The following is a 14874-nucleotide window of genomic DNA, read 5'->3' as shown; positions in this document are numbered from 1 at the left end:
TTATCCAATCTAAGAGATGGAATAGCTCAAAACATATAGAATGCTAGAGCAATTAGATAAAATTGAATAAGTTTTTTTATTTTAGAAATTATTTGATGAGGAAGGCTTGTTGAAGATAATTTCATATTTTGCTATTTTTGTTTTCTATTCATTAGTATAAAGATATATACAGAAAAGAAATTTAAACTCATATATATCTTTTTTAAAATTTAAAAAGTTTATTTAATTTTTGATAATTATTTTTTATTTAAAATATTAATCCGTGTATTATACTTGTGCAACCAAACATGCCAAGAGAATTATATTGTAAATACGTTATGACAAACAAATATGCTAATGAAATAACTATGTTATGTAATTATTAGACAATATAATTACATAGCCCGGTAATTATACGGTGACTTCCAAACAAGACTCTTAAAGGTTTCAGACTCATTTGCAATTGATGCTCAAGATGTCCAAACCCAGAATCTTTCGAGACATACGTCCAATGATTTCCCATGGACCACATTAAGACTACTTAATTAGACTTGAATTAGGCCAGGAAAAAAAAGACTTGAGTTAAGTAACAAATATGTTAGAATATATGAAATTTTTTTCCATATAAATTTTTTTCTAATTTCGTTTATACCTTCATACTATTATTAGGTCACTAAAAAATATCTATATATAACCTCCATAAAAAGTGGAATTTGTAAATTTTGAGGATAAGATAAGTTACCTATTACAAGATATAAATGTAACCTAATAGTATAATTTCTTTTTACACATATTTCTTTATGGATCTTAATTTACAATTAGGGGTCCGCCAAAACTTATTTTGGAGCCAATATATAGTTTTAACAATAGTCATAAATTAGATTGAATATTTTAGAATCCAAATAGAATAGTCATAATATTTTGGAGCCAATATATAGTTTTAACAATAGTCATAATGTTTTAACAACGTGCACGTACTAGATTTATATCTAGTATCTAGTCTAGATAAAAAAAACCAAAAGTAAAAGAAGAAAAAAAAACAATATCCTAGTGTTTTTCTTATACGCAATTAATTAGTATTCTATTCATATTCCAATTCTGTTGTGATGTTTTAACGAACTAAGTAAACGATTTATTCGTTATTAGTTACTAGGGACGCGGGAAAACTAGTAAAAAGAAGGATATATAATCGCAAAAGGTTTGCTCAGAGGATAAGTAGCGAGTTAGTTACGTACGAATCCAGATCTCTAATCAAAGTCTAATTAATCCGTCATGTTGCTTTCTATTTAAACAGGAGCTAGAGATTTCCCCTTGCTCCAGCATATAGTTTACATAAGTAGATATATCCTCTCTCGATCGCCTCTAATTTTCCGTTTTCTTTCTTTCTTTATATATATATATATCACCTCTCTCGATCGCCTCTTTTCCCTTTTCTTTTTTTCTTTGATCTTGCATTCTGTAGACTTACACGTAAAGTGATCGATGGAAAAGTCAGCAGAGATTGTTTGTTTCGGGGAGATGTTGATTGACTTCGTTCCTGATTCTGCCGGAATCTCGTTAGCAGAGTCTACCGGCTTTCTCAAAGCCCCCGGTGGTGCGCCTGCCAATGTTGCTTGCGCCATTACCAAACTTGACGGCACCTCCGCCTTCATTGGCAAGGTAGGTAGTACTTTGACCTGTCTGTTCATTATTTGAAGAGTCAAAAATAAATGCATAAATTTATTTAATAAAACTTAAAGATTCTATGTCCTTTGATCTAAGTCAAGCCGCTTGGTTTGCTAGTATCTTAACATCTCTTTTGGTAATATAATGGTCTCTTATCTACCTAGCTTGTTTTTGGAGAAAAGTTTAGTTTTGTTTAATTTTTCTATGCATTGGATCTCCTTAGTGAGAATAATGTAAGAGTAAGGGAGTAATTAACGACTTGTTTTAGTAGTAGTACTTCTTTTCATGGATCTCCTCAATATAATTAACGGGGCGGCAGGTGGGAGACGACGAGTTTGGGCGTATGCTGGTAGATATATTGAAGAGTAACGGGGTGAAGAGCGAAGGAGTGTGCTTCGATACGCAGGCAAGGACAGCGCTAGCATTCGTGACACTGAAGAGCAACGGGGAGAGGGAATTCATGTTCTATAGGAACCCGAGTGCGGACATGCTGCTCAAGGAGTCAGAGCTGAACTTGGGTCTGATAAAGCAGGCTAAGATCTTTCATTATGGTTCCATAAGTTTGATTACGGAGCCTTGCAGGTCCGCTCACATGGCTGCCATGAAAGCTGCGAAAGAAGCAGGCGTCCTCCTTTCATATGACCCAAATGTTCGCCTTCCTCTCTGGCCTTCCCCTGAAGCTGCCAGAGATAATATCAAAACCATTTGGAATGAAGCTGATTTCATCAAGGTACGTACAGAACAAATATCAAGTCCTTCCTTCTGCATTACTACTAGCTACTACTACTCCTTAATTTCTACTCCATTTCACTTTGAGAAGAAATAAATAAGTTTGCCCACACCACACTGTGTCTACGATTTACTTTGATAAAGGCTCCGATGCTAATCTTCTACTCATGTCGAAAGTGCCCCATTTTTAATCAATGGGATCTGGAAGTGGAAGCGGAAATTTAACTTTCACTTATTATGTGAGAGACTCCCACTAATTATATGCCTTGGAGTGCTTATCAAAAAAAAAAATATGCCTTGGGGTCAAAGTGCCTCTTGCTGTATGTCTCAAAATCCTTTTTTTTTTTTTTAATTTTATTTTATTATTTTAATATGTTCGAAACACTTATCCGACTAGTCGAGATCCATTAAAAGGAAAGTGGGCTTCTCCATTCTCAAATGTGAATTTAATTGATGATAAAAGGTTAGTGATGATGAGGTAAATTTCCTCACACAAAAAGACCCAGAAAAGGAAGAGACAGTGTTGTCCCTATGGCATGATCGCTTGAAGCTTCTGGTAGTTACTGATGGCGAAAAGGGTTGCAGATACTACACCAAGGTATCTTTTTTAACATTTTTCTCTGTCTTCATTCCTTTTCACAGTCTTATCAAGTTTTGTTTACACTTCACTATTCATGCACAGAGTTTCAAGGGAAAAGTGAGTGGCTTCTCTGTCAAGACAGTGGATACCACAGGAGCCGGAGATGCTTTTGTAGGTTCCCTTCTGGTTTCCATCGCCAAAGATCCTTCTATTTTCCAGGTACAAATATTATATTCGACTAAGATGTTTACATCATCTAAATTATATTGGATGCCTATTTTGTCATCACTTTGATACTTTACAATTTGTATAGCCTTTAATATCCCAAAGTTCTGTTTTAAAAGTATATTGCACTGTGTCGAGGAGCAGAGTTTTCACATCTGGATGTATTTCTAGTTGCTTGCCATATAGTTTTTCCTAACAACATTTCATTAACTTGAAAGGAAACAAACTATTTGTATAGCTAGGTGGACCAATTAGTTGATATTATGTTTAGATGTTATTAATACACTTGCATTAGATCCGGTATTTGACAGGAGTTTATTAAGATTAGTCAAATAATATATATCATAGTGTAGGAATAAGGGTGAGATTTAGAGAAATCGTAGTTTGTCCTAGAGGAACAATTATTAAATATTGGAATAATGGAGCAAAATGGATACCGAGATTATATAGCTAATTTTAACTAATTTGAAAGAGACATATATAATCGTTATTGTTGTTGTTGTTGTTATAGTATAGCTCTCAAAGGGCTGAATAAGATAACAATAACATTTATCCATCATCCAATTATCCCTTCTTTTTTATTAGCCTAATTCAGAACTTCTAAACTGTATAAATTTGCATGGCATTTGCAATAAGTTATTTCCCATTTTGGTTTAGGCTAAGATTTTTGCAGTTTTATTTTGCATAATATACACTTCTTTCTTCATTTCTTTAAATTGTTCTGCTTTTTTGGATGATTATTGATGGAACTGCTAATCTTCACTGTGCTTGTGTAGGATGAAGAAAAATTGAAGAAAGCTTTGAGATTTGCAAATGCATGTGGTGCAATCAGTACAACTCAAAAGGGAGCCATTCCGGCATTGCCATCTACATCTGATGCCCAACGACTCATTGCTGGCTCCAAGACTTACTAATGATCGATCCTTAATTACCACCTATCCTAGTTATCATCGTGTTTTTTTTTTTACTTCTTTACTGCCAGTATCATTTTGACTACAATTCTCCAAATTAGTACTCCTTAATAAGTTTTGCTGGATAATATATTTAGATTAAAACATTTATTCCCCTGCACAATGTTCTAATTGCTTTTATCCTAGCGTGCATAAAAATTTTACTGCCTTAACTTACTGTTTGTATTACTCCGATCCGTAGTTTATGAACAATTCCCTTCCGTCTTATTCTGCACAAGTCAAAAGTTGTATGTTGAGAGATTTCCTATTGTCTTTTCTATTTTCTTCCAAATTGATGAGTTCTAGTAATCTGCGCTAATACTTTTAATTTAATCCAATTATTCTGCATGTTATATAGATCAATATATCCAAACCCTAGTTATAAGGTCAAAACTCGTCAATTTAACGTTTTGAGTGGAGCATTGTAGTACAATTGAGACCAATGCATTGTGATAATATAAAATACTGAATTACTGATCGTGTCTCCCCTTAGCAAGGTTAGTTGTGATAGGACTTATCGCTATTACTTTGAAAGTAATTTGTAGGGAATCAAAACTTGTGCAAGAGTTTGTATAAAAGAAGACGACTCCTCTTCACTAAACATACGAATTCAATCCTACTCATAAACATTTACATAAATAAATGGATATTTACTTTAACAATCCTGTAACTACCTTCTTTTAGAAAATAAAAGAGAGATTTAACTATAATTTCTTTACCATATATCTAACTATAGTTTTTCCCTTTGTACCATTCACAGTCTCATATTTTTCACTTCTATCTATGCTGCTTCTTTCTTTTAGTCCACTAAACTATACTCCATATAATGTTTGTTTGATCTCTAAGAAAAGAAGAAAGATATTAGACCCGTAAGAAACATAAAACAAAGAAAACTCGTGTGAAAATAATATTTTCCTTTTTCAAAATTTTACCATTCAACAATTTAGGAATTTAATAAAACTCATGTTTACGTGTAGAAACTCATCATATAAGAGATCTACATAACATTATTTATGAAAATTAGTTTTACAAAAACACAAAAGATAAAAATTCATAAATAATTAAAAATAAGTAGACTTAAAAATAGAAACCGAGTGTATTGTCACTTGCTCCTTAATTCATTACTTAGACTTTATTGTTTGTGATTAGTCCCGAAATCTTCTAGCTTTACTTACCTCTGACGTTCATCATTGTAAACTTAAGTGCCACAACATCAACAACATTAAATGCAATACATAAGAAATGAGTGAATACTCGTATTTGAATTTAATGAGATGGCCTCAAAGTCTTAGCATGTTTTCTGAAATACATATACCCAATATAAGACAAATATTCCGGCTAATAAGGAATCTAATTACTTAACAAAAAAATAGAAAAAAAGGAAATCAAAGAATGTCCCGGCATCAAATTTAGACATAGTGAAATATGAAATGAGCACCTTATGTGCTCTTCCAAGAAAGAGAAGAAAATTATTTTACTTTGTCAAAGCTTAAAAGAAACCTTTATAAGATGAAACAATTTAATTGCAGTCCTCCAATTAAACCGTTATTTAACGATATAGATTTTATTCTCAATGCTCGAACTCGAGATTTTTAATTAAGGAAGATAATTCTTTCCATCCTACCACACCCATGATACAATTAAGTACACAAGTTACTACCTACTTCTCAGGTTCTTAGAAAATTCAATAATTTTATTTAAACTTTGCCTATGAAAAATGGCAACATCAAAATCTTTTATTTGAAATCCGACTCAAATCTCTTCAGTAAGTAAATTGGCAGACTTTTTTTTTTTTTACGTAAAATAACAAAACCTGCTCTATCACATCCCCAACATTAGCAAAAAAAAAAAAAATTAGTGTGATCAATTATATATATATGGAACCCTAGTCAACTAAACAACAAAACGCTATTATAAATTTTATAATTAGAAAGATATAGTTTTTATGCGATCTCCTAAACTGTTTTTGTTTATCAGTTTTTTGTTATGAATAACTTGATATGATTTAACTCGACAAATTTAAATAGAATACTATTTTAGTGTTATTTAATATATCATGATTAAAACTAAAACATTGAAAGACAACATGAGAAAATATTGTCGGACATTATTCTTATATTAGAAAAAATTAATGTATTTGAAGAGGTAATTAATAAAAAATTATTTCTCTCAAACCAATAATATGAAGGTATCCAAATGTATTTAAAAGGTGTTAGACTACTGTTATTATTCTCTAATAAATGCTCAACAATAACTATAGGGCTTTGAATCACTATGCTAAAGTTCATTATAATGGTCAGAGTGTAAATGGGATCCAATGGTAATCTAAGTAACTAGAGCAAGCTTCAGACTATAAAAATTAAATTACAGACAATAGCGTAAACAAATTGAGCAGATAAATACATAATTATTTTGAGGCACATTGCAGAAACAATAACTGAAAGAATGAACGAACCTTAAATGAGCAACAATATATTTATCTTTAAATTTCATGTAAAGGATCTCTTCGGCGGAAATAATAATGACAAACAGACCGAAAAATTTAATGGCAATGTTTTCACGCTAATAGAAACATGAACAGAGAAACTCAAGTATGCACAGTGGTCTGATCCCCTATTTGATCAGATTGCTCTGAGAAAGATAAAAAGCAAACTCTCATAGTTCGGAACTTAGCTCCAACAACTTCTTCGTAAGAAAAAGTAGGTAACACTTGGGCTGTTTGCAGACATTATCAACTTCTAAACATGTGTATGAAATATTGGCTTTCTTTTGTATGCATTAGATTTTTATATATTATTAAATAAGATAATTAGATTTTTAAGAAGACAAATTGCTAGATTAAAGAGAAATGAAAATTTAAAGTTTGATGAAGAGTGGACTTTGTGGAAGGATGTCAAAGGAGTGTGTTTATTTAACATAAAATTAATGAACAAAGGAAAAAGACAAAGCAAAGAAGGAGAGTGTACCGTTTGGTGAATGTTGGCTTGGGACTTGTCATAACGTTTGGTGACGGTTGGTTACGGACTCGTTGTGGCTTTTAGTTATTTTTAATTATAGAAAATAGGTTTTTAAGATAAGAGGGTTATAAAAGTAATTTGACTTTTTAAGTTGGGGCTTCATGCTTTTAATATAGTATATATACCTACTCTTGGGGCCACCATTGAAATTATACCTGTATTGCACAAAATATTATAAAATATACCCGTTCGGATATGAAGTAGTTCAATCTTTCCAATACAACTTTAAAAATCAAATCTGAAGCTTTTTTATCTTTCAAATGCAACTTCAAAAATTCGAATCTTAAGTAGTTGAATCTCTTCAATGCAACATCAGATTTCAAATCTAAAATTTTTCTATCTTTCAAATGAAGCTTCAGAAATTCGAATCTTTAGTTCAACCTCTTCAATGCAACTTCAGTACTTCAAATCTGAAGTTAAGCTTGTCAATGCGTAAACTTCAGACGTAAAAATCTGAAGTTAAGCTTGTTAAAGCCTAAACTTCAGACGTAAAATTCTAAAGTTATCTTTATAATATTGTGATGACCCGATAGGTCTTTCTGAGTATTAGCCTTAATTTCAGCGTTTCAAGACCTCCCGTAGCTTCATTTAATGTTTATTAATTTTGCGTGCATGGTCCGAATAGCTTTTGGGAAAGTTTTTATGTGAAATTTTGATAAAAATATGATTTTGACTTAAAATGAGACTAGAGTTGACCACAGTCAATATTTTGGGTAAACGATCTCAAATCGGTATTTTGACGATTCTTGTACATTCGTACAATATATTTGGACTTGTACGCATATGTTGGTTAGGGTCCGGGGTGTCCCGAGCGCATTTCGGCACGTTATGTGAAAAATTATGAAATTGAGTTTAAGTTGAAAAATTCTTGAGTTTTGAGGATCCATTCTTATTATTTGATATTATTTTGATAATTTGAGATAGTGCGCAAGTTTGTATGATGTTATTATACTCGTGTGCATGTTCGATTTGGAGCTCGAGGGGGTCGGGTGAGTTTCTGGTGCGTATCGGATGAGTTTGGAAGATTTTAGAACTGCTGGTGCCCAACAGTTGTTGGTGCACGTCTTCAGATCTCGCATTTGTGAGGTCTGGTTCGCATTTGCGAGCTTCGCTTTTGAGGTCATGTGATCGCCTTTGCGAAAAGCACTGAGACTGGGGAATTTTGCATTTGCAAAAAAAGGACCGCATTTACTAAGGCTGGCAAATCACAAATGCGGCTGGAGTTTCGCATTTGCAACTCTGGAAATTTTGAGGCAGCTTGAGTTTGCATTTGCGGAAGGAGGGATCTTCGCAAATGCAAAGGTTTTATCGCATTTGTGATGTCTGTGCATCTGCTGCATTGTTCGCATTTGCGACCAGTGTTCTGCATTTACGGACATCGCATTTGCGAACAAGTCTGTAGCTGGGTAAAAGAGGGGAAAAACGGGACTTAGATCATTTTACACCATTTCTCAACCCCAAACACTTTAGAGGCTGTTTTCGAAGAACGTTTTCTTCCCAAATTCATTGGTAAGCAACTCTAATTTATTTTCTATCAATTCTCCATTACTTTTCATGAGTTTTTAACATCAAATCTATGGATTTCATGGTAGAAATTAGAGATTTTGGGTAAAATTTAGGAATTTTATAAAATTGAGGTCAGATTTCGAAATAAATCACATAAACGGGCTCGGGGTGATTGGGTAATCGAGTTTTGGTCTGAATCTCAGATTTTGATCAAGCGGGTTCGGGGTTAACTTTTGTTGACTTTTTCAAAAATTATCGAAATTGAACCTTTTTCATTCGTGGGTAGTTTCTAAAGCTTATTTTGATGTGTTTGATCAATAATTGGCTAGATTCGGTTGGTTTGAAGGCTTGTTCGAAAGGAAAGGTCGTGGTTGATTGATTGATTTTGTTGCAGAGTGAGGTAAGTATCGTGTTTAACTTTGATTTGAGAGAATTATGACTAATTGGTCTATTTTCTATGTGAATTATGTGTGGGGACGACGTATATGCAAGGTGACGAGTATATATGTGTCGTTATGGGTTAAATCATGCGGGTGAAAATTAATTTATTGTACCATATTGCTTCTTTTACCATGCCTTCTATGCGTTAGTTGGATTGTTATTCTTTGATTGTTCACTTTCATGTTTATTGATTAATTTGAAGTTGTTGGAAAATCGAAAGTTGAGTTTGCTTATCATAACACTACATTTTGAGTTGAAATTTGCTTCCCACCTTGTATTGATGCTTTGGATTATTGTTGTTGCTTGGTGAGGAAGAGTGAAAAGCACGAAGAGTGTTGCTATGCCTTATTTTGCATATTGTTATCATTGATTGAGTGATTGTGAAGATTAAAGCACGAAGGGTGATGCCGTATACCTAATTGTCTTAATTTCATTTATCATGTCATGTGAGGAAGAGAGTAAAAACACGAAGGGTGATGCCGTACCATTTCATTTATCATATCATATGGTGAGGATAAGAGTAAAAGCACGAAGGGTGATGCCGTGCCATTGCATTTATCATATTACATGGTGAGGATGAGAGTAAAAGTACGAAGGGTGATGCCGTGCCATTTGATGAATTCATTGCTTTACTTGATTTTCGGATTTGTGAATTTACTCTGCTGCATCGTTGTTTATTTCGAAAAAAGACTACTTGGTGATTTTGTACTTACTGTTCTGATCTTACTCCCTTTTTACATGTTCCATATCCGTTATTATTTTAAATGCTTTGCTTGTTATTTCTGTTGCTTTATGTATATTTCTGCACAAGATTTTAGTAGGTGTCTTGTCATAACCTCGTCACTACCTCGTCGAGGTTAGGCTCAGCACTTACGAAATACATTGGATCGGTTGTACTCATACTACACTTATGCACTTCTTGTGCAGATTCCGGTGTTGATCTCGTATCTAGCGGAGTTTCTGCTCGAATCATATCTATATTTGGAGACTTCAGGTAGACCTGCACGGCGATCGCAGTCCTTGAAGTCTCCTTCCTTATTTAGCTTTACTGTTTATATTGTTTCAAACAATTGTATTTTTGTTCGGACATTAGTTGTAGCACTTTTAGTATGCTCATGTACTTGTGACACCAAACTCTGGGATTTGGCTAGTCAGTGTATGGAGTTATTATATCTATTTTGAAATTTAACAGATTTAATTCTTATTATATTGCTTTCAAATTGGTCTATAAATGATTAGTTGTATACTAATGTTGGCTTGCCTAGCAAGTGGACGTTAGGCGCCATCACGGCAACGCGGTTGAGATTTCGTATAGTGACAAATACTCAAGACAATAGCCAGCCTAAACCCATAATTTTTAAACCCCATAAATCATATGTCTGCTTTATACAAAGACCAAACAAGTTGCATGTTGGGTGATATAACAATGAATTTGAAAGGAAAATAGACATACTTGGGAACGATCTAGAAAACATAATGGGCAACAAAGTTCTTTTGGATGGTGTTTTTAATACCAAAGTACTCAAAGATTTGTAATTAAGGAGGTTCTTCTTCTATGTCTATCTCCGCCATATGAATTAGGAAATAAAAAGGAGAAGGAAAAGCAGTAGCAGCAACATCGATGTGAAATTTGTTGGGAAAATAAATATATCTCGCCCAGGAATAATATCCACGACAAATAATAATAACACAAAAATATAACAATAACACTAAATCTTTTAATGGGGTAAAATACAATATCCTAGCGGAGCAATATTACCACTATAATATTACAACTTAGTAGTGTCAAGAGACTACTACAATTTCGAAAGAAATAACACTCTTTATTTTAAAACACCTCACTACAATAATACTGTCACTCACTATTTATCTCACAGACAACAATCTGTGGATTACTCTCACTGTTTTGCTTTATGCTTAGCTTCTCTTTGTTTTTGGTGTATTAAACAGAGAGGGAAGCATCTCTATTTATAGGCAAAGTTGCCAACCTCTTAGCCAATCAAATTTGCTCATTCAACAATTTGTTAAGTCGCCCAACTTGGCAAATTTGTCCAGCCGCCCACTTTCTTTCTGCAACTTTTTCAATCCTTTTCTTTATTTTCTTTATGGGTCCCACAAATCTCCCCCTTAATTTTGAATTTTCTTGGTCATTCCAAGTCTTGATCTCAACCTCTGAAAATCTTCGAACTTGAGAGGCTTTGTGAAGATATCTGCAGCCTGGTCATGAGACTTCACATATTTGAGCTCGACTTCCTTCTTGGTAATGCATTCTCTGATAAAGTGATACCTTGTATCTATATGCTTGCTTCGATCATGATACACCAGATTCTTGGCAAGTGCCTGTGCGGATTTGTTGTCAATACAAATCTCTGTAGCTTCAATTTGTGGATAATTGAGCTCCTTCAATACTCTTCTCAGCCAAATAGCATGACACGTACAGGATGTTGCTGCTACATATTCAGCTTCACAAGTCGAGAGAGTAACAATTGATTGTTTCTTTAAACTCCAAGAAATAACAGAATCACCCAAGAAAAATACAAAATTAGTTGTGCTTTTTCTATCATCAATATCTCCCGCATAATTACTATCACAAAATCCCATAAGGTTGAAATCACTAGAACAAGAATAAAATAGCCCAAAGTCAATCGTACCTTTTAGGTAACAAAGAATTCTTCTAGTGACTTTCAAATGAGTGGAGGTAGGAGCTTCCATGAAGCGGCTTACTACTCCAACTGCAAAGAGTATATCTAGCCTGGTACAAGTCAAGTACCTCAAACTTTCCACAAGACTTTTGAAAAATATGGGATCAACATTGTCTCCTTCATCAAACTTGGACAATTTTGTCCCACTCTCCATCGATGTGTTCACGGGGTTGCAATCGAGCATGTTGAACTTCTTCAAGATCTCCTTCATATAGCATTCTTGAGAGATGAAAATTTCATCCTCCATCTGCTTCACTTCTAGGCCTAGGTAGTATGACATGAGCCATACGTTTGTCATCTCGAACTCACATGACATATATTTCTTAAAAACTTCAAACAAACTTGGGTTATTACCCGTGAAAATAAGATCATCAACATAAAAACAAACAAGCAAGATATCTCCATTAGTATGAACTTTAAGGTAAAGAGCATATTCATGCAACTATTCCATGCTCGTGGTGCTTGCTTTAATCCATATAAAGTTTTCTTCAACTACAACACTTTATCTTTATGGTTTTTGACCATAAAGCCCAATGGTTGTTCAACATAGACTTCTTCTTCAAGATAGCCATTCAAAAAGGCTGACTTGACGTCTAGTTGATGGATCTTCCACTTCATTTGCGCCGCCAAAGAGATCACCAAACGAATGGTCTCCATGCGGTCAACATGTGCATAAAATTCTTTACAGTCAATGCCTTGTCTTTGCTTGTAGCCTTTAGCCACAAGTCGTGCCTTGTATCTTTCTACATCTCCATCAGCATTCTTCTTTGTCTTGTATACCCATTTTACTCCAATTGCACGATGACCCTTGGGAAGAGTTATTAACTCTCAAGTGTTGTTCTTCCCTATCGACTCGATCTCCTCCTCCATAGCTTGCCTCCACATTTTGTCTGTAACAGTTTCATCAAAGTTCATTGGTTCACTATCAGTAATGTGACAATAAAAAAATTCAAAATTAGTAACTTCTTCCGTGCCATCATAGAGCCCTTGAATGCTCTTTGTCCTTTGTGGTTGCTCATTTGATGTCACGACCCCAAAACTTAACTTGTCGTAATGACGCCTATCGGTGGTACTAGACAAGCCGACCTTCCCAAAAATACTTCCAAACTAAATATAAAAGTAAAGTAAAGCATTCCATATAAGAATTGTTTCATAAAATCAAAGTTGAACTCAAATTTGGAACAAAGTGCGGAAAACGAGCCCCAAACATCGGGGTGTCACCAAGTCATGAGAATTTAAGTATTTAAAACTATTACAGCCAATGTCTAAATATCAGTACAAAATAAAAAGAAATATAGAAGGAGTAACAAGGTCATGCGGATGCTGGCAGCTACCTTGCAGTCTCCGAAACTCAAACAGGCCTGGACTCAACAATCTCCGTGCTCAGACACACTTGGATCTGCACATGTAGTGTAGGGTGTAGTATGAGTACAACCAACTTATCAAGTAACAGAAATAAAAAAGGAATCGAGAAGTAGTGACGAGCTATACAAAATAATTCAGTTATATAATTTTCATAGTTAAGAGTAAACATGAGTGAAAGATCAGTTGCATAATTACCAATTCCAGCCAGACAATTTTCAGCTAAATGCAGCAACAAAGTGAAATAGATGAAACCTCACAGACATTGTCACTCAAACCCTCAATAACTCGATACTCAACTCTTAGTCCTCAATGCACACGCTCAATATGTACCTGCGCTCACTAGGGGTGTTCAGACTCAAGAGGGGCTCCTACAGCCCAAACGCTATAATCTGCACGGACAACTCACATGTTGCACGGACAACTCACGTGATGCACAGACAACTCACGTTCTATAGTATAGTCTCACAAATAGGCCATCGGCCTTACTCAGTCATGAACCTCTCTAGTCTCATAGCTCTCAATAAAGAAAGGGAAAACAACCCAAATCAAAGTGTTACAGTATCATACGGGAAAATAACAAAGACCGAGGTAAACATGTACAAGAATCACTCTGACTGAATATAACTACCATGACCAGGAATATAGCCTAAGTATGATTTCTAACTTGAAAGTCAGTCAAGTTCTAGTAGACAGGAATGCATATAAACACAAATAAAGGCTATTAGACTTCACAGTCTCCCGAGACGGACCAAGTCTCAATCCCTCATGGCGTACACCCACACGCCCGTCACCTAGCATGGGTTCCACCTTCAAACAATCACATTATACCAAACTACGGGTTTCATACCCTCAAGACCAGTTTTTAAACTGTTACTTATCTCAACAGTGTAAAACTCCTACTCCGAAATGCTCTTTTCTCTCGAACCGACCTCCAAATGACCCGAATCTAGCCACGAGCAATAAAATACGATCAATATGAGCTAAAGGAATGAATCCCATAAGGAAAATACCAATTTATAGGTCAAATCTCGAAATTCACTCAAACCCGGCCCCCGGGCCCACGTCTCGAAATATGACAAAAGTCACAAAACCCGAAAGCCCATTTACTCACGAGTCTACCCATACTAAATTTATCAAAATACGACATCATTTGGTCCCTCAAATCCTCAAATTACACTCTCCAAAATCCCAAGCCCTAACCCCCTATTTTCACTCCTAAATCCCATTATTAGATGAGAAAACAACGGAAAAATACCATAGCTAGGAGTATTAGAGCTCAAGCAACTTACCTCTGTGAAACCCCTTGAATCCCCTTCAAAACTCACTCCAAAAGCTTCAAGGTCCGACTTGAAAATGGTGGAAATGAACAAAAAATTCGCGAAGTCTTCTACCTATAGGTTCTGCCCAGGTTTTTCGCACCTGCGGCTCAAAATGCGCACCTGCGAAGCCGCTTTTGCGCACAAATCTATGCATCTGCAGAAAATCACTTAAGTGCCCATCTCTGCACCTGCGCTCCTTGTCCGCTTCTGCAACCTCGCAGGTGCGGAAAAGACCTCGCACATGCGGCCACTGCCAGTCCGCCTCACTTCCGCATCTGTGACTCAGTCTCGCATCTGTGGGCTCGCAGATGAGACCAATCTTATGCACCTGCGGTTCCAGCCCAGGTCCTTTTTGTACGCATCTGCGGCTCACCAAGCGCACCAGCGACCTCGCAC

The 14874-nt window shown here is 35.2% G+C and overlaps 1 protein-coding gene across 1 annotated transcript; it reads left to right on the top strand.

The window, feature by feature from the left end:
• The first annotated feature begins 1379 nt into the window (after nt 1–1379).
• Nucleotides 1380–4389, top strand: LOC107779540 (putative fructokinase-5). The gene is made up of 5 exons (XM_016599990.2): nt 1380–1638; nt 1964–2374; nt 2837–2971; nt 3056–3172; nt 3955–4389. Exons 1-5 carry the CDS (start codon nt 1462–1464, stop codon nt 4090–4092), a joined length of 978 nt encoding a protein of 325 aa, XP_016455476.1. The 5' UTR covers nt 1380–1461; the 3' UTR covers nt 4093–4389.
• The last annotated feature ends 10485 nt before the right edge of the window (nt 4390–14874 follow it).

Source organism: Nicotiana tabacum, chromosome 4 (assembly GCF_000715075.1).
Source record: "Nicotiana tabacum cultivar K326 chromosome 4, ASM71507v2, whole genome shotgun sequence".
In the NCBI taxonomy this organism is placed as follows: Eukaryota; Viridiplantae; Streptophyta; class Magnoliopsida; order Solanales; family Solanaceae; genus Nicotiana; species Nicotiana tabacum.
The sequence above is the reverse complement of the archived record's forward strand: the minus strand, read 5'-3'. Positions and strand labels throughout refer to the sequence as shown.

Excerpts from the sequence above, each read along its gene's own strand:
- LOC107779540 (XM_016599990.2), top strand. The coding sequence starts at position 1,462 with ATGGAAAAGTCAGCAGAGATTGTTTGTTTCGGGGAGATGTTGATTGAC. Across the intron at positions 2,375-2,836 it reads ATGAAGCTGATTTCATCAAG|GTTAGTGATGATGAGGTAAA; the intron begins GTACGTACAGAA and ends TGATGATAAAAG. Across the intron at positions 3,173-3,954 it reads AAGATCCTTCTATTTTCCAG|GATGAAGAAAAATTGAAGAA; the intron begins GTACAAATATTA and ends GTGCTTGTGTAG.